This window comes from Globicephala melas, chromosome 13 (assembly GCF_963455315.2).
Source record: "Globicephala melas chromosome 13, mGloMel1.2, whole genome shotgun sequence".
NCBI lineage: Eukaryota > Metazoa > Chordata > Mammalia > Artiodactyla > Delphinidae > Globicephala > Globicephala melas.
Window position 1 is genome coordinate 79,580,809 of NC_083326.1, and position 19,855 is coordinate 79,600,663.

At 49.0% G+C, this 19,855-nt stretch overlaps 1 protein-coding gene across 1 annotated transcript in view; it reads left to right on the forward strand.

Moving 5' to 3' along the window:
- Nucleotides 1-18,365, forward strand: part of SRRM4 (serine/arginine repetitive matrix 4) — a 168,378-nt gene extending 150,013 nt beyond the window's left edge. Inside the window, exons 9-13 of the mRNA XM_030860389.2 lie at nucleotides 669-970; nucleotides 4,035-4,226; nucleotides 9,424-9,534; nucleotides 10,187-10,327; nucleotides 12,079-18,365. Coding sequence (XP_030716249.2) covers nucleotides 669-970; nucleotides 4,035-4,226; nucleotides 9,424-9,534; nucleotides 10,187-10,327; nucleotides 12,079-12,364 — 1,032 coding nt within the window. The 3' untranslated portion in view covers nucleotides 12,365-18,365. The remainder of the gene's footprint in view (nucleotides 1-668; nucleotides 971-4,034; nucleotides 4,227-9,423; nucleotides 9,535-10,186; nucleotides 10,328-12,078) is intronic.
- Nucleotides 18,366-19,855: the final 1,490 nt, after the last annotated feature.

Here is a 19,855-nt window from a genome sequence, read left to right on the forward strand (position 1 = left end):
TTTTTATTTTTTGTCCCCTCTTTCTTTTCCCCTTTAGTTGAAAACTACTAAAATATCATTTTGTGACCTTGACTTTATATTAAAAAAAACCTCTCATCTTTATTTCATTTCTTTTCCCCACGTGATATTTGTTTAGGGTTCTATTCGGGCAACTTTTTCTTTAAAAAAAAAAAAGTCAAATTTGTTGAGGATTTGGTTGACGTTTAAAATTTTGGCTTTATCTCCTTTTTTTGTTCTTAAGTTTCAAGATATATTTTTTCAGGCCCATAGCCTCCTTTCTTTCCCCCCACTTTTCTTTATTTTTATTATTGTTTTAGGTTAAGGGTGTTTACACCCCCCCTTCTCTTAAGTTGTTGCTTTCGTTTAATTCCTTAGAAATTAAATTTTGTATAATTTCCTTTTTCTTTTGTTTAATCTGGATCGCATGCTTTTTTCTCTGCATGATACCTAAATCTTCCAGTTATCCTAGCAGGGGGTAAAAAAAAGATCTCCTTTCTGTGGTATTCTTTCAGGAATTTGTGCTTTTGTTTTTTGGCGTCTCTCCTTTCCTCTCCTCTCTCTCTTTCCTTTCGTTACAGTGCATCATGATGGTAAACATTTCTTGGTTATTTAGACACAGCCCGCAGACCCAGCGCGCAGCAGTGTCCGACGGGTGTTTTTGCTTTCAGATCACTGGGCCGGGGGCTGCTACCCTCTTTACCAGAACTGCCAGGCTGCTCGCCACATCCCGAGGACGCTCCCAGGAGTATGACTCGGGCAATGACACCTCCTCGCCACCCTCCATGCAGATCAGCTCAGCCAGGTCTCGGGGTCAGGAGAAGGAGAGCCCCACTGGGGGCCTGAGCAAGAGCCGGGGCCCCAACAGCGGCAACACCTCTGATTCAGGGAACTCCTTCACCACCTCCTCCCCCCAGAACGAGGGGACCACTTTGGAGAATCTCTCCCCCACCAGCAGGGGCAGAGAGTCAAGGTCAGTGCACCTGGGCGGCAGGAGGGGGTCCTGCCTGAGCTCCACAATCTCAGTCTCTCACCCTAGCACTACACCACACACACAGACTCCAGCTCTTTTATTTGAGAGAAAGAGAGAGAGAGAGAGATCGGCATCATTTTTGAAAAAACTATCCAAGGAGATCAGCTTCAGGTATAGCTGGATCCAGGGTCTCAAAAAGTATGTCATCAGGAATCTGTCTTTCCTATTACATCTCTCAGTTCTGCTTCCCCCTCTCTTGGCTTTATTTTCAAGCAGATCCTCCCAAAGCATTGGCAAAGATGCCATCCAGTTAACATTCTATCGGTCTAGCCAGCCAATGGAAGGAAAATGCCTCTTTCCCGAGAATTTCAGCAGAATATCAGGGCAAGTGCTCATTGACTCTGCTTGGCCCAGCTTGGGTCATCTGCCCACACTAGACCAATCACACTGCCCAGGGGATGCAGTATTCTTGGCTAGAACTTGTCATATGCCACCATCAGGGCTAATGAGTCTTCCCATGTACACGAAAACTGGGGAATGTCTGGTTCTCTGAAGGAAAAGCAGGGTACTGTTATCAGGAGGAGGGATGGAGGCTGGGCAGGAAAAAACAGATGTCAGTTTACCAGTAATCAGAGGAGAAAGTCTAACATTTAAAGTCACTGTCATTTTAAAATATGCCACAGTATTTACCCAAACGCATTGAAAATCTATGTCCATACAAAAACCTACACATGGATGTTTTTATAGCAGCTTTATTCATGCTCAAATTTGGAAGCAACCAAGATATCCTTCAATAGGTGAATAGATAAGTAAACTGTGGTCCATACACACAATGGAATACTATTCAGCACTAAAAAGAAACAAGTTACTAAGCAATGAAAAGACAGGGAGGAAGCTTAAATCCATGTTACTAATAGAAAGAAGCCAATCTGAAAAGGCTGCACATTCTACGATTCCAACTATATGACATTCTGGAAAAGGCAAAGCTATGGAGACGGTGAAAAGATGAGCGGTTGCCAGTGGTGAGAGGGTGGAGAGGGGTGGATCTGCCTGCCTCAGGGCATCCCTGGCCTCAGTTCACACCCAAGCTCGGCTGGGAGCCAGGGCTGGGTCAGAGCAAACGTCCATGTCTCCAAGAACAGGCAGTGATGTTCCCAGATATCTACTCATATACTTCAGGGCTGTTATGCAGGAAATACTGAGAATAGCAATAACAACAACAACAACAACAATAATAACAGCAGCTATTATTTATGGAGCCCTGAGGTACTATGCCAGGTGCTTTCCATAGATAATCTTCCTAAACTCCTTCTAAAACCTTTATGGGATAGGTTCTGTTATAATTCTTTTTTAGCTGATGGGGAAACAAGCTCAGAGCAGTTAAGAACCTCACTTAATAAGGGCCGGCACCGGGATTGAAACACAGATCTGTCTCCAGAACTGGAGTTAAGCCTGAATGGCATTTAGCAGTTACCTGCTTAATCTGATCTATGTGGACAGCCAAATTAAGTAACTTAGACCCAGCCTTTCACTGTGAAGTATAAATGATCTTTAAATCCGTGGCTATTTATGTCATGTCAGCTATGAGCAGAGGGCAGAATGGAAGAGACATCAGCTCTAAATCAGGGGAACCACAGACAGTAAAGGCAGGGGCTGGCAAGGTAGCAGGGACATGGGCTTCAGGGCTGGACAGATCAGGGTTTGAGACTCTGGGTGGCCGTGAGCAAGCAACTCACCCTTCTGGGTCTTCTCTGTAAATAAGGGATAATAATAGTGCCAACTTCCTAGGGTTGTTGGGGGCTAAATGAGATGATGCTGTGAAGCTCCCAGGATGTGCAGGGGCTCAGCCTGTTTATTCCACAGCTATTTATCAATGAACTAGGACATTTGTCTCAGGCTCTGTCCTGGTGCTGGGATACAGTGTCCAGAGAGACATGAGTACTGTCCCCAGGGAGCTCCATGTCTGGGGGAGGGAGACAACAATTATAAGACCAAGCGAGCCATCTAGGGGTGGGGGGAGGCATTGGAGGCTGGGGGCTCTGATAACACAATGGAGGTCACACAACCAGTCTTAAGGGGGTCGAAAGCCTGAACCATGAGTAGGAGTTGTCAAGTGAAGAGGGTTCCAGGCAGTGGGAATGTTCTAAAGCCTGCAGGCAAGGAAGGGAATAGGAATATTCCAGGAGGGACAAGTAGTCCACTATGGCTGGAGTCAAGAGAGGGAAGTGCCTGAGCTGAGACTGGCGTATGGGCAGGGGCTGGGTCACGATGAAACTATATGAATGTTATTTGAACTTGACCCTTGGCCCAATCCCAATGAGCATGTCCTTACCGAGAACAAACAGGAACCCAGCATGGTTCTAGGCAAGGTGAGGATATGACAGGACCCTGTGCTTTGGGTGAATTTGAACAAGCCTCCACCCTTCTTTGGGTCTCCAGTCCCCCATCTGCAAAATGGGCTATGCCAGTTTCCCAACTTAAACCAACTACATGTCACTTTCTTGAGTCGTTCTGTATCCAGATACTACTGTTACTCTCATTTACTTTAATAAACTCACTTTTTAATATAAGGAAACTTGTAGTACTAGCTTAAATAGAAAATTTGTATCACCTGTCCTCAATAGACTGCACCTGTGAAAATACATGTGATTCAATCACTGTATTTAATTCTGGTTAGTTACAGTTGCCTGCCCAAGGTTCTGAGTCTCAGGCCTGCTCTCTCTCTCTTTGGGAGATTGCAAGCATTAAAGAGACAGTAAAAACCCCCTAGTACCCAACCTGGGCTTTCTCATTCATATGATCAGAGGGACTGGAAAGGGACAAAATCTTCCACCATGTGATTTGATCATACCCATCATGCACCCTGTGGTATGTGTCCTACTCTGTCTCTGCTCCACTAACATCCGTGGTCTGGGAAGTCTTTCCAGAGGTAGTAAGATGGGGAAAGGTGGATGGGGGGTTCTGAGAGCACCACAGCCGAGGCAAAGTACGGAGGTGAGTATCAGCTGAAGATGCCCTGGACCAGCGGGCGGGCCAGTGCTAACAGCCATTCTCCCCTCTGCAGAGGATTCCAGTCGCCATGTCTGGAGTGCACCGAGGTGAAGAAGTCCAGTTTGGTCCCACCCACAGCCCGGAGCTCCCCCATGAGAGGGCGCTCCCGCAGCTCGTCCTGTGCCAGCGCCCACTCCTCCAGATCTCCAAACCCCAGGGCCTCCCCCAGGTACAGCAGGAGCCGATCCACCTCCTCTGGGAAAAGGTGAGTGCAATTTTGACCTTGGCTCTGCAGCTAGTTAAGGTAACTGGAGATGTCGTTTGACCACCAAGCGACAGAAGTGGAACAGATTTGAGTTTGAATGCCCATTCTATCTATTACTCACTGGTGGCCTTGGTTGTCAGTTAACCTGTCTGAGCCTTAGTTTCCTCCCCTGCAAAATGAAAACCGTAACAATACTTACCCTGAAGGATTGTTCGGACTATAAGACACTTAGATCAGTACTTGGAATATAATATCAGTTTTGATTGTTGTTATTGGCATGAGGATGCATTCATGCATATCAGTTATCTTCTGCTGCATAAAAATTATCCCCCCAGTGTAGCATCCTTATCAATAAGTTTTTCCTTGGTTCTTGATTCAGTGGATCAGCAGTTTGGGCTGGGCTCAGCTGAGTGGTTCTTCTTCTGTTCTCTCTTGGGTTCATGCATGTGTCTTCCATCAGCTGGTGGGTTGTCTGGGGGCTGGCTGGTTTGAATGACCCCAGCTGATTCATCTCTGCTCCATGTGGCCTCACATCTTCCAGCAGGCTTGTCTGGGCTTGTTCACATGGTGATGGCAGGGTTCCAAGAGAGAGCAGTAGTGTGCAAGGCCTCGGCTTGGAACAGGCATGACTTCTTCAGCTGTTTTCTTAGCCATTGCAAGTCAGAGGACCAATCCAGATAGATGCAAGGGAGGCTCCTCTTAGTGGGAGGAACTGCAAAATCACACTGCAAGGGGCATGGATACAGGGAGAAGAATTGTACCCATTTTTTTCACTTTACCACTCAATTCTAATAACCCCTGGTTATTGTTTGATTTTCTCATGTGGAATAACGATATGGCAGAATGCAGAGACATGCGATCTCAGGAATTGGAAGATTCCATCCAATCTAACCAACCCACAGCTTCATGGAGTCCAGCTTCCCTCTACAAACAAGAACTTCCAACAGCAACCCAACTATTCCTCTTCTGCAACCATATCAAAAAACAGTTGCTTACGTAGGTGGTTACCTCAAGACCAGTTCATTCAAAATAAGGAGGCAAGGAAGCTAACAGAAATATTCAACATGATAGAGTAACATAAGTAGAAGAGCAAGTCAGGCTAAAAGGAAAATTGAGAGAAATAAAATTAAATCAGGAGGAAGGTTAAGTCCCAAAGGCATGTCCTACCATTCTGTACGGTTGGCCATCTGTATCTGTGGGTTTCACATCCCTGGTTATGAAAGGCCAGTGTATTCAATATACTGTGCCATTTTATATAAGGGACTTGAGCATCTGCAGGTTCTGGTATCTGCAGGGACTCCTGGAATCAATCCCCCGCAGATACCGAGGGATGACGGTTGTTGCTATGGAGGTGTGCTGCAAATGTGACTCTGAGCTCCCTGGCAGACAAAGCAAAAAGGGAAATTGTCCCTTTACATTATTAAAAAAAGACAAAAATTGAACCAGTTGCTTGGAAGAGCAGTTATTTCTGATTTTTAAGTATGAAAAATGATTCACATGGCTCCACAGAAAAGGGACACTATGTGGTACAGTGGATAGAAATGCCTGACGTCCTTTCAAAGTGTCCAAAAGCATTATTTCATCGTAACTCTTTTTTATAATGTCTCTCAATATATAGCCAAAGAGCAAGTTGGCAAAGCAAATTTTTCAGGGGCCATAGCTGGACACTGTCCCAGGGCACTAAGACTGGAGGAGCTATTCCTTGTCCACACTCCTTCCATCACGCTGGGCAACGTGTAAGAATAGAGTCCCAAGGCGATGGTTATTATGATCATCTAAGAAAGTAGGAAGGGGCTAAGGAACACCTGGGTGAGGGCAAGTCAGAGCAAGACTTCTTTTCAAACTGAAAAGGATAGGAAAACTTCGCTAGCATTCCTGTGAGGGAAAGCTGGCAAAAACAGAGCATGAGAGAGTGTCCCCCCTACTCATTCCTGTGCCTGTAGCAGACATTGCTAATCCATCCCAGCCCTGTTTCCCACTGAACACAGACATGGCCACATAATCCCTCTGAACCCTGGCAGGAAATACTAGCAGATCAAATCAGCAACTGTGAGATGAAAATTATTTGAAAGACTGAGAAAGAAGGGTAGATGTTCCTAGGAAAGTGGTGGAGAAACGAAGGCAGTCGTTCTCTAAACATGGGAGGCATTAGCAAGAGGGAAGAAGACTGGAAATAGCATAGGGGTTAGTAATTCGGATGCACAACAGTGTAGTCTAGCAGAAGTCAGGAGCACTTTGTAGCCAAACAGACCTGGGTTCAAACCCCTTACCAGCTGACTGACCTTGAACAAATTATTGGGTTGGCCAAAAGGTTTGTTTGGTTTTTTCTGTAAGATGGCTCTAGTAGCACTTAGTTGTCTTTAACTTGATTCAAAACAATTTTGTTAGAGTGTATGTGACAGCTGTCATATCAGTGTGCATGAGGGAGGATATTTGGGGATATATGTATATGTATAGCTGACTCACTTTGTTATAAAGCAGGAACTAACACCATTGTAAAGCAATTATACTCCAATAAAGATGTTAAAAGGAAAACAATATATTAAAATTAATAAAAGTATTACATATAATTATATTAAATATATAAAATAATCTTTAAAAAAATAAAGTTTCAAACTTTCAAAAAAAAGACATCAAAATCGGTTAATTTTTGTGTAGCCATTTTAATATTGGAGATGGAAGAAAAACAACATTTTTGGCATACTAGTCTTTATTATTTCAAGAAAGGTAAAAATGCAACTGATGCAAAAAAAGATTTGTGCAGTGTATGGAGAAGGTGCTGTGACCGATCGAACGTGTCAAAAGTGGTTTGCGAAGTTTTGTACTGGAGATTTCTTACTGGACGATGCTCCACGGTCGGGCAGACCAGTGAAGTTGATAGCGACCAAATCGAGACATTCATTGAGAACAATCAACGTTATGCCATGCAGGAGATAGCTGACATACTCAAAATATTCAAATCAAGCGTTGAAAATCATTTGCACCAGGTTATGTTAATTGCTTTGATGTTTGGGTTCCACATAAGTTAAGCGAAAAAAACCTCCTTGACCATATTTCCGCATGTGATTCTCTACTTAAACGTAATGAAAACGTTCCGTTTTTAAAACAAATTGTGGTGGGCGCTGAAAAGTGGATACTGTTCAGTTGTCTGGAGCGGAAGAGATCGCGGGGCGAGCGAAATGAACAACCACACCAAAGGCTGTTCTTCATCCAAAGAAGGCGATGTTGTATATGTGGTGGGATTGGAAGAGATTCCTGTATTATGAGCTCCTTCTGGAAAACCAAACAATTAATTCCAACAAGTACTGCTTCCAATTAGACCAACTGAAAGCAGCACTCAATGGAAAGCATCCAGAATTAGTCAACAGAAAACGCATAATCTTCCATCAGGATAAGGCAAGACCACATGTGTCTTTGATGACCAGGCAAAAACTGTTACAGCTTGGCTGGGAAGTTCTGATTTATCTGCCACCTTTGAACAAGACATTGCACCTTCAGGTTTCCATTTATTTAAGTCTTTACAAAATTCTCTTAATGGAAAAAATTTCAATTCCCTGGAAGACTGTAAAAGGCATCTGTAACAGTTCTTGGCTCAAAAAGATAAAAAGTTTGGGGAAGATGGAATTATGAAGTCGCCTGAAAAATGGCAGAAGGTAGTGGAACAAAAGGGTGAATATGTTGTTCAATAAAGTTCCTGGTGAAAATGAAAAGTGTGTCTTTCATTTTTACTTAAAAAGCAAAGGCACTTTTTGGCCAACCCAATACATCATCTCTCTCTGCCTCTGTGTCCTCATCTATAGAATGGGATTGATAATAGTACCTAACCCTAGGAAATGCTGAGGATTAAATAAGATAATATACACAAAACATTAGTTCAATAAAAATAGAACTACCAGGCTTCCCTGGTGGCACAGTGGTTGAGAGTCCACCTGCCGATGCAGGGGACGCGGGCTCGTGCCCCGGTCCAGGAAGATCCCACATGCCGCGGAGCGGCTGGGCCCATGAGCCATGGCCACTGAGCTTGCGCGTCTGGAGCCTGTGCTCTGCAACGGGAGAGGCCACAACAGTGAGAGGCCCGCGTACAGCAAAAAAAAAAAAAAAAAAAAAAAAATAGAACTACCATATGACCCAGCAATCCCACTACTGGGCATATACCCTGAGAAAACCATAATTCAAAAAGATACATGCACCACAATGTTCATTGCAGCACTATTTACAGTAGCCAGGACATGGAAGCAACCTAAATGTCCATCGGCAGATGAATGGATAAAGATGTGGCACATATATACAATGGAATATTACTCAGCCATAAAAAGGAACGAAATTGAGTTATTTGTAATGAAGTGGGTGGACCTAGAGTCTGTCATACAGAGTGAAGCAAGTCAGAAAGAGAACAACAAATACCGCACGCTAACGCACACATATGGAATCGAAAAAAACGGTACTGATGAACCTAGTGGTAGAGCCGGAATAAAGACGCAGATGTAGAGAACGGACTTGAGGACACAGTGGGGGGAGGGGAAGCTGGCACGAAGTGAAACAGTAGCATTGACATATATACACTGCCAAATGTAAAGTGGATGGCTAGTGGGAAGCAGCTGCATAGCACGTGGAGGTCAGCTCAGTGCTTTGTGACCACCTAGAGGGGTGGGATAGGGAGGGTGGGAAGGAGGCTCAAGAGGGAGGGGATATGGGGATATATGTAAAGCAGAAACTAACACACCATTGTAAAGCAATTATACTCCAATAAAGATATAAAAAAAAATTAGTTCAAAATCTGGCACATAGTAGAATATATAATATATAATAATAAACATTTCCTGTGTGCTGACTATATGCCAAGATGCTAAGTAATTTACCCTAATTTACACGTTTAATTTACAATTCTATGGGGTAAGTACAATTACCCCCATTTTACAGATCAGAAAGTAGTGGCCCAGAGAAGTGAAATCAACTGCCCAAAGGTCACACAGCTAACACGTGGCCAGGAGAGGAAGAACTCAATAAGGGGAAGTTGTTGATATCATTATTAACCATCCAAAAGGGAGGGGATTTCATCCTCAGGTAAGGGCTTGGTTCCTTTGCCTGGCCTCCAGAAATAAAAAGGCCTGGAGACCAGCTGAATAAAACGCTGGACAGACGGGGCAAGCCCGGCAGAGCTCAGCAGGCCCCTCAGAGGCTGTCTCCTCTCTTCCAGGTCCTCCTCCCGCTCTCGCAGCTATTCCTCCAATTCTGGCAAGAGGAGCCCGCCTAGCAGAAGCTCTAGGTCCCGCCGAAGCCCCAGCTACTCCCGCTACAGTCCCAGCAGGTACTGGCCCCGTCCCGCCCCCCCACCCCCACACCGCCCCGCAGTCCCCACTCCTTTGCTCGGATCCTCCTGTCTGGCATCGCCTCCTCGACTTGCTTCTCTGGGGCGTCTCCCAAGCCCCGCGAGCTCCTCTCTGGTCAAGCCCTGCCGGGCTACGGATGGGAGATGACTCAGCATCATAGTGGTTCCCTTTGCCGTGTCTGGAGTGGCAGTCAGGCCCCCAGTACATCCCAGCGTTCTCATGTACTCACCCCAAACACTCCAACGGCCACACCCCAGCCCTCAGACTCTTCGCACACCTAATACTACTCCTCATCCCTATGTCCATACCCCCCAGTTCTGATTCTTACTCGGCACCTGGGCCCACCTAACAGTCATATCCTCACCCTGAAATGCCCACCTTCAAAGGCTGACACCCCTACACACGTCGAGCTGCAAGGCCCTCCCCCGCCCCCGGGTACCCACCCATCCATGCAGACTCTCCCCACAGCCGTGTCATTTTCCCTCCCACCTCCCTAGGGGCCCCGTGCAGACCCCATCCCTGCCCCAGCGAGGGGGAGGGCAAAGGTAAGGAGGAAGTGAGTGCCCCCCTCCCACCGAAAAGCCAGGCCAGCCTCAGCTCCCCAGTAACATCCCCACCGCACCCCTTCAGGGAGCGGGACCCCAAGTACAGCGAGAAGGATTCGCAGCAGCGGGAGCGCGAGCGAGCGCGGCGGAGACGTCGGTCCTACTCGCCCATGCGGAAGCGCCGGAGAGACTCCCCGAGCCACCTGGAGGCGCGGAGAATAACGAGGTGAAGCCAGGAGGCACCCACCTCCTGCCTCATTTCCACTCCCTTCCCACCCGCTGGGGTCTCAGACTCTCCCCAGGCCTCCTTGGGGCTGGATCGCAGGATTGTGGGAGCTCAGGGACACCCTGCCCCCCATCAGCCACCGAAATGAAGTTTCTGTTCACAGCCTCGGGCGAGTCAGCACCCTCAGCCACCACGCGGGCTTGCAAGAAGGGGGCGGGGCCTAGGCCGGCGGGGTGGGGTAGGATGCAGTGGCTGGCCAAGGGGTGAGCCCAGCCGGAGGAATCGGGTGTGGCCGGAATATGCGCATGCAGCTGGGGCGAGGGAGGCGGGGCTGGGCCATATGGAACGGGGACCCAAGCAAGGAACAGAACCGGGACTTTGCGTGGGGGCGGAGCCAGGCGGTGGCAACAGACCTCCGCCCTTAGACCCACAGCCCGAATGCAAGGCTTGAATAGACCCATAGGTAATTATACCCTGAACCAAGTGTAGGGAGGGCAAACAGGATTGTTTAGGTGCCAAAAGGACTGGGAGGGAGCCCTAGTGGGTAAGGGGAGGAGCACTGTTTTGGAGAGGAATGTTGGCTCTGCCACTTTCCAGGTGAGCTGGGAAAGTCTCTTCATCTCCCAGAATCTAAGTTTTCTCACCCATGAACTATTGGAGGAAATAACTCCCAGAAGTATCATAAGCATGAAATGAAAAGGGGCAAAGAGATGTGAATGCCGTTTATAAACTTACATGCAGAACACTGGAACCCACTGTGTTCCACTGTGATGGACTGAATGGCCAGACTAGATGGATAAAGATTCCTGTAACAGATAAAGTCTCGGACGAGAAAGGCCCTAGAAGAGAAGCCTGAGGTCTAAATGGACACAAATTTCTTGGACCTTGAAATGGAGAGAATGGCTGAATGTTGCCCTAAAAATGGCTCTTGACAATCGGTTGGCCAACCTCCTGGTGCTCCAAGGGTCAGCTGCTCAGTCCAGAGACCCACAAGTATCCCGGCCTCCCACGCCTCCTCCCTGGAGATGACGCGAAGGGAGGAAGAAGAGCTTGTGCCCCAGATAGTAAGGCAGGGTAATGGCATTGCCTTCTCAAGTGTCTCACAGAACACCCTGCCTTGGCCTGGCACGCGGGAAGGGAGTCCTACACCCACTGCCTTGACTTTCGAAGGTATCCTTGGAATGGACTTGGAGGAAGGCCGAGAGGAAGAGAGTTGCATTTCCAAAAGACGCTCTGGTTTCCATACTCAACCCCAAATAGTCCACCATGATGAACCCATTCAGTGTTTCCCAAACTTCCATCCCCCACTTTTGCCTTGTCTGATTATTAAGTGTACCATTTACTTAATTTTCTGTAAATAGATGTGCTTTTTTTAAAAAGGTCCATACATTTATTTCAAAAGGAAACTTGATGCACTACAGTGAGTGGAAAATCAGCCTCTTCTTTTTGCCATAAATAGAAGGTTCTAGTAAAAATAAAAATAGCAAAACAAAACCGTTGCCAGCTGGAGGCTCTCCCTGAGCCCAGCCTTGCTGTGTTTAAAAAAAAAAAAAGTGAGATTATGACTTTTCAAAACATATCAGCAGTAGACTGAAAGCATCTCCTTGATGTTCTCAGGACTGCAAGGGAAGAGTATGGGAATTTTTTTTTCCTGAGGAGCTGGGAAATGTCTCTTGGGACAGTGCCTGTGCTCCCTGGATTGAGGCTGGGAGGAGTCTTGCCCTCATGCCGTCTCCCTCTGGTCCCTGCAGTGCCCGGAAACGCCCCATCCCCTACTACCGGCCCAGCCCCTCTTCATCCAGTGGCCTCAGCAGCACCTCCTCCTGGTACAGCCGCTCAGCCAGCCGAAGCTCTTCCCGGAGTCCGAGCCACAGCCGCAGCCACAGCCGCAGCCACAGCCGCAGCCGCAGCCGGACCCGCACTAGCAGCAGCTGCAGCTCCCGCAGCCCCAGCCTGGGCTCTCGGAGCCGGAGCCGGAGCCGGAGCCGGAGCCGGAGCTACAGCTCAGCAGACAGCTACTCCAGCACAAGGCGCTAAGCAAAGGCCCTCCCTTGAGCCAGCTGCCTGTGGTGCCCCTTTCACTCTGCCAGCCTCCCCCACTCCCTGCCCACCCTGCCTTCTCCTTGGTATAGACATTGAGGGCTCCTGGGCCCTGTCCTTCCTGCTCCCCTGGGGGCGGGAGGAAAAGAGGGTATGGGGGCTTCAGCCTCTATGTCGAGCTCCTAGGAGCCTCCACCACACCACCCTGGGGCTCAACTCAGGCCTGAACATGTGGAGTGAACCACCTTCTGTTGGCACAGAGAAATCTCAAAGGTTTGTAAGAAGCGATGGGTCCGTGACTCAAAAGTTTGGGTCAGGCCAGGAAAATGTAGAGAGAGCTCTGCTCACCCACTGCTGGCAGGTGGCACACGAAGGCCAGTGTGCTTCCTCACACCTGCCCTCATTCTCCTCTCATTCAGTCTCGTGGCTGCATGTGTGTGGACCCTGATGGGAGTGAGGGGTGGATGTTAGAAGAGACCAAGGGCAGTTCAGGCCCAGGAGAGGGGTCAGGCCTTTCAGCTCCCCACATAGGCCAGAGCAAAAGCTAGAAGGCTGTTGGGTCCTAGAAAGGGAGACACGTGGGTAGGGGTCATGGACATTTCAGCTGGGGGTAGGTGTCGGGAGATAGGAGATGGACTCTCGGGCCGTGAGTGTAGAAGCAAAAAGGAGGGGGGCAGTGTGCCACTCGCAGTACCTCCACGTGGTCAGGAAGACGGGCCCAGTAGCTTCTAGCCAGGGAGAGGCCACCGCACCGTTTACACAAAATGCCTCTTGGCGGCCCACACGGACCCGGCGACCTCTGAGAACGGACACGGTGGACCGCAGGACAGCCTGGTCTGCGGCCCCGCTTCCCAAATTTGCCTCAGTCCTGTTAGCTGGCAGCAGCTTAATTCCCGGGACCGTCTGCTGAACGTTCACCAGTGCCGTGGCCCGCTGCCAGTCCCCAGCGCCAGCCAGTCTGCCCTTACCCTCCGGTTGGCGCCTGCCTGCCCCCTCCCCACTGCCCAGACTGCCACACCCTGGATCCTCCCCAGTGCAGCCCAGCACCCACCCACCCTCAGCCTAAGTCGCCTCCTTTGCCTTTCAGGAATCTTGCCAGGATGGGGCACAGCAGCTCAGGTTTGGGGGAAAAGATCCAAATGCAGCGAGTCTGGGGGAAGGGGGCTTGGATGCTCCACAGCTCGCACTGGTTTCCGGAGTTTCTTATCAGCTCGGGAAAGCCCCACCTTCATTTCTGCCCTCGCCCCACTTTCCCCCACCCAGGGCTGGGCAGCGAGGGTAAGTTGATCTCCAGCACACAAATACCACCAGCTGCTTCACCCATGGAAGGCCCTGAGAACAGGGGCGTGAGGGAGAAGATCCTTAAAATAAACTCTTGGGCATCCCCCTCACCAGCTGACTGGCTTTCCGGAGCCTTGCGGGTGAGTTTCCAGTTTGTGGTGGCAACAGCAGCAGGACAGGGCGTGGAGGGAGAGGGTGAAAGGGACAGCTCCAGCTTTGGATGCTGGGGCTCTGGGAAGCAGAAGCCAAACATTCTTTATCCCTTACACCCCAAGGAGGGGTACGCAGGGGTGGGGGGGGGGCAACATTTGAAAAAAAATCCTTTTTCTTGGAAGCAGTGAAATCCTCCCTCCCGGTCTTTCCCATCACATCATCCTGGGTCCAGAAACTGCCCTGCAGCCAACCGGAAAGTCCTTCCTCCACTGGGAGAGCGGGGCCAGGCGCCAGGACGGCAGTGGAGGACCTGGCCTTTCCACGATGCCCTCTGGCCCAGACCTGGGCCCCGCCCGCCAAGACTGATGGATGCCAGTGCTATCACCGCAGAAGGCCTGATGGCAGGTGCCTGGGCCAGGGGCAGGTGCCCTGGGAGGGCATGTACAGCAACTGTAAATAACCCTCTTCCCCGCCCAGGAGTCCAGACTGGACTCCAGTCTCCATGGAGACAAAGGCTTTCTGGAGCCACAGAACCTCCTTAGCAGGACAGCAGTGAGAGACCGAAGAGCCGGCCCCCCGGTCCAGACTGCCTTCATTCAAGCAACTCTAGGGGATCATTTTGCGGGGGGCTCCTAGCAAACCTCTTATTTATCTTATTTATTTATTTATGGTTGTTTATTTATTTATTTATTTATTTATGGGATTCTCGCTCTCTCAGTTGCCGTTAGCAGTATTCAAGTATTTATTTATATGGAGAGGGGTGTGTGTGTGTGTGTGTGTGTGTGTCTGGGGAGGAGGGGGAACTTCTACAGTATTTTTGTGCATCTCTCTTTTTTTTCCCTCATGTCTCCATGGATGGGATTTGAGAGGCTGGATGTGGATGGGAATGTTGGCCTTTTCCCTGAAGGGGAGACTCACAGAGCTCTAAGCTTGGAACACCCTGGAGGTGGCCCGGAAGCACTGCAGACCAAAGGTTCATGACTAAGTCCACGTCCGGTGAGGTTCAGGCCTGCGCTCCAGCCCCCTGCCCCCCAGCTACCTAACTGAGGTACCAGAAAGATGAAAACAGTCAAGAGGCTTAGGAGCTAAGGTGCTGACCTGACATGGCAGAGTCACAGCTGACATGGGGGTCAGAGTCTAAAGTTAGCAGGTAAGGCCGAAGCGGCAGACCCTAAATCACCTGGGAGCGTCCTTTCGGGAGGCACCCAACGTGAGACAGATGTGCACGTCTTAGTCTCACCCTCCTTCCAGGGCACACAGTTAGTGGGTGAGATCATTTGCTCTTCTGAGCCTACCTAGTTGGTTTCATGTAAGTTAACACATGCTCCTGACTCCCCCTTAGCTAATTTCTCCCCATCCCCTGAGAGCTCAAGGCTGCTCTGTGGACAAGCCTGCCTTGTGACGGGGTTATCGGCCATCCTGGGAGAGACACACAAACCCAAAGCAAAAGCCTTTTTCTGTGATCTCAGAAGAGAGCACACAACTATTTCTGAACTTAGAAACAAACAAGATGAAAGGAGCAGCCGGAGGTTCCCACCAAGAAGGTCATTCTGGAACCTGTGTTGGGAACCAGGATCCAGAGGTCTTGACCAGCCCTGCCTCTCTGAGCAGCCAGCAGTGTCTTCTGGCTGCTGGCTGGAGGGGCTCCTGCCCTTTTCAAAGTCGCTCTTCACTGCCTTGACGTGGCCAGCTTGCCTGGTCTAGCTTTGGGTTTGGTGAGACTTTTGCAACATCCCTGATTGTTTCCCTGGCAATGTGACTTTACTCTGCCCTAACCCAAGCAAGGGAGTACCCCTAGCCTGGGAAAGTTTGCAAGAGCTTAAATGCCTCCTGGGAGAAAAATCTGTCCCCTCCCTGTCACTTGGTGTGTTTCTTGAATTTCCTTTACATTTCCTTTTTTTCCATCCAAAAATAAAACTGTTTGGGGGGCGCTGGTAAACCTTGTTTAACCAGAACCCCCAATCCCTGGCACTGCTGTTCCTCTGCCTAATTCACCTTCATTACACTTCTGCTTCCAGGGAATAAGGCAGATTGCCTGAAACCTGCTCATGGTGAGGACTTATTTTTAAAAGCAGTATGGAAAAAGGGAGGGAGATGTGGTTTGAGGTCAAGCAACATTCAGCCCTTCGCCCTTCCTGCTATGGATGGTCGGTAGATGAGTGGAGCGAGGCAAATTGCTTCCTTTCTCTGGGCCAGAGTTTCCACCTTTGAGTAGTGGAGGAATTTTTGAGGTACAACCCTAAACGTTGACCTGAGGCCTGGGCAATTCTTCAAAGACAGCGTGAGTTCACTGAGACTTAGAGAAAAAAGGAAAACATCCTCAGACATTTTTAGGAGGTTCTCAATCATGAGAATAAAACCTAAAAGCAATATGTGAACTCCCTTCAGTTGATTCGGAAAAGCTACTTCACATCCCCCACCCAGGGACGTTCTAGTTCATCCAGGTTGGACTGCATTCCTACCTCCACGTCTTCCCTTCTTTGATGGAAAGTCAATCTTTCAGAAGCAAAAGATAAAAAATAAAACACAAATTACGACGTTTGAAAGACACGAGGGTCTCAGTCTCAGAGAGCCCGCATCTCTTCATTTACTTAGACCCATTTTCCTTTCCAGAAGGCTGTGCTTGAAGAGGCCAACATTTGGAGTGCTCCCAAAGGTTTGAAAGCACATTTATTTCTTCTCGAGCCCCACCTCCATCTTTTCTTCTGCTGTATCCCTTTCCACGAATATTCAGAATAGTCTCAGGTGCACGTGTCTCGCTTTGTTTTCTTCTCCAGCTGAACAGAAAATTTTGTCTGATTAAAAAGAAAGAAAAACAAAAAAGGCTCCTCAAACCACACCTCCTCTTCCACTGGCCAGCAGTGTCCAGCTGAGGAGCTTAGGGTAGATGCAGTGTCATCAAGCGATGCTTTGTTGTGACCTTTTCCTTCTCACTTCCGCACCCATGAGCCAGTGATACTGATGGAGTTGTTGTCTCCCCTCTGTCTGTGGCTGTTGTTTTGGGTTATTTTTGGATTTTTGAGGGTTTTTTTTGTTTTGTTTGTTGGTGGTAGTTGTTTTGCATTGTAAATACCATGATGGGGATTCCTCATCAGAACGTGGCTTATTTAATAATTTATTTCCTATTTATTGAGTGGTATTGGGAGAGGTGAAGGACCACCTCTTCTCCCGAATTGCTATTGGGAATCCGTCCGTCTCTCAGCTCTGGGTGCGGCTGTCTGCAGTGGGGACGTTATCGCCCAGGTAATGAGTGCTAGAACCACCCAGCAAATTGGAATTGGCGGAAATGGAGGCTTCAGTCATACAAATTAAGCTCAAAGGGAACTAAAACACTGGTTATCTCCAGGAAATCCTCATTTAGATGGAAATTAATTGAGGAACGAAACGCTTGCGCACAGACTTAACTTCTATTAAAAAGTCACAACTCCTTGAAAAAGAGAGAGAGAACAAAAAATTGTAATTCCTTTTCTGTGGCCAAGAAAAGCTATGCCTCATCTTCTAACGAGCTGAGCCAAAAAGATGGGAACAGCATTCTTTTGTGGTTCTCTTGCCTGTATGTGTCTGTCTGGGTGAAATGGAGTGGTTCTCAGGCCTCAGTCTTATCATCTGTAAAATGGGGCTTGGCCTAAGTGTTCTTGGCAGGCTGGAGGGGAGGGGATTCCAACTCTGATGCTGTGAGTTCCAAACTGTCAGATATAGGGTCCCTCGTGTCTTCTGTAGGTTGAAGGGCCGGAAGAAAATAAAGAAGCAGGGCATGGACTTCATCTGCAGGGTGAGGTGGGAGCAGCTGAGTCCTGCAGTCAGACACGGGAGACCTCCAGGTGCTGCCCCCTGGGAACCCTTGTGGCCTGGGTTAAAGCCCTCTGTATGAGCTTGAACTTCTCTCCAAGCCCAGCCATCCAGTGTATTCAAAGGAGAGACCAGGATGGCTTTGCCCGTGCTCTGGATTTCACCACCGTGTATCATGTCAGGCCATGTTTTGTACAATTGTTCAAACAAGCCAGTGACACAGGTCATATTTCCACTTTTCAGATGAGAAAACTGAGGCCTGGGAAGGGGGAACTAACGTGCCCAGGCTCCCTTGAGCTCCAGCCTGCCTGACTCCACGCCCCACCCACGCTCTTCTCGGTAGCTCTTTCTCGCCAGGCCTAGGCTGTGAGGACTTCTCTGTGTGCTGTATCTTTTCTCTCCCAATACCCAGCTGTTTCCTCCAGCAGTCACTGGCCAAGGACCCAGTAAAATCTACCACCTCAGCCCTGGGGGCTTGATCCACATCAGGGGCTGGAACTCCCACCTGGAAAACCCCGACCTGGGGGATCCGCCACCAGCCCAGCTCAGCCTGAGCAGCCGGCCTCTGCCCACATGCCCACATCAGAGGGGGAGAAGCGCCTGTGTTCTCCAGCATCCTGGGACCCTGTGCTCTACCCAGTGATACAGTGGCCATGGCTTGTTTGATATCTGGTGTCCACAGCTAAGCATAACCTACCCTAGGTTTCCGATTTTTTTCAGCCTGTACGAAACGTGTCTCTGTTCTAATAAAAGGTTCCATGGTATGGTGTTCTCATCCGTGGCCCAGCGTCCTCTGTCTACGTCGGGTGCCCAGAAGCAGAGGGAGGGTGGCTGGGAGACGGGGACAGAGAACAGCCGAGTGGCACCTGCTTTGGTGCTACACATCATCACAGTGTTCATCTCGCTCCTTTCCTCACAACAAGCCTGTAAGTATTTGGGGTTCATATATACATTCATAGCAGCCACCTTTCCCTAAGCCTTTTTATCTTGGTCTTCAGCACAACCTATACTAGGTATAGGTATTAAGATCTCTTTTCTACCAAGAAGGAGACTGAGGCCCAGAAAAGCAAAGTCACCAGCCCAAGGTCACAGAATCGATGATAGGATCCCGGCGGGCTGACTCCAGACCCCAGGCTGTTCACTGCTCTGCCCTACAACATCTGCTTATGCAGTAAGTGACCACTTTCCTTTGGTACAATGGCTTTTCTCCGAGGCCTTCACGGTCGGGAGGAAGTTCAGCGCAGGGCACAGGTTTGGGGGTCCAGAGACCTGGATTCTAGTCTGGACGCCGTCATTATTAGCGCTGTGCCACGGAGCAAGGACCACACCCCACTGGTGGCTCGAAAAAAACCAAATTGAGTGCATGCAACGCACTCAGTGGATGTTAGTGGGCATATGACTGTTTCCTAAACCGAGCCATGGGAGGGACTTTCGGAAAGACAGCCTAAAGTAGCCAGCTCGGAACAGTGGGCGGCCCCCCGAGACCCCGTGGAGGCCCCCGGAAATGTTCTCAGTGTCGGGTGTGAAAGTTTCTTTCCGTGGAGAACAGGAGTTGGAAACACCCGTGGGGACAGCCAGGTGAGGAAGTGTACAGGGTTGGGGCTCCGGGGAACCGGGGAGCCCAATATACCACTGCCAGGGAGAGTTCTCAAACTGGTGTTGCCACATCTCCCAAGTTCTCAAGAGAACCTGAATTTTTAGATAGAATTTCCTGATGTTTAAAATGTTCATAATTCATTCTTTTTTCAAACGCTATGTGGGTCCACAAAATTGCGTGCACGCACGCACACACACACACACCATATATATATATCTCATCCCAGGGGCCAGACAGGAGGATGTGCCTCAGCCCCACGCTCACCCATACCCCCAGGGCTACTGGGAGGTTGTTTCAGCCCCTTGTTTACATGCGAGTGTGTTACTAATTAGCTAGGGGAGAAAGATCAAACAAAACAGGTTACCCCCATCCCTCTGGAAATCCTCCTTGGGAGTCATGTGGATGGGATCACCTCCTTGGGGTAGATCCAGAGCTACCTATCCCCACTCCCTCCCTGCCCCGTGCCCCCTGCCCCACCTTGTGCACTGATTCCTTCCTTCCCAAATTGGCTTGGTTAAGGCAACCACCAGTGTCCTCTTCTGAGGTTTCATCAATAAATAATAATATAATAATAATAATTACCTTTTATGGGTCAATTATGTGCCAAGCCCTTTGCATACATTAACTTATTTCATTTTCCTAAACCCCATTTAGCCCCATTTGACAGA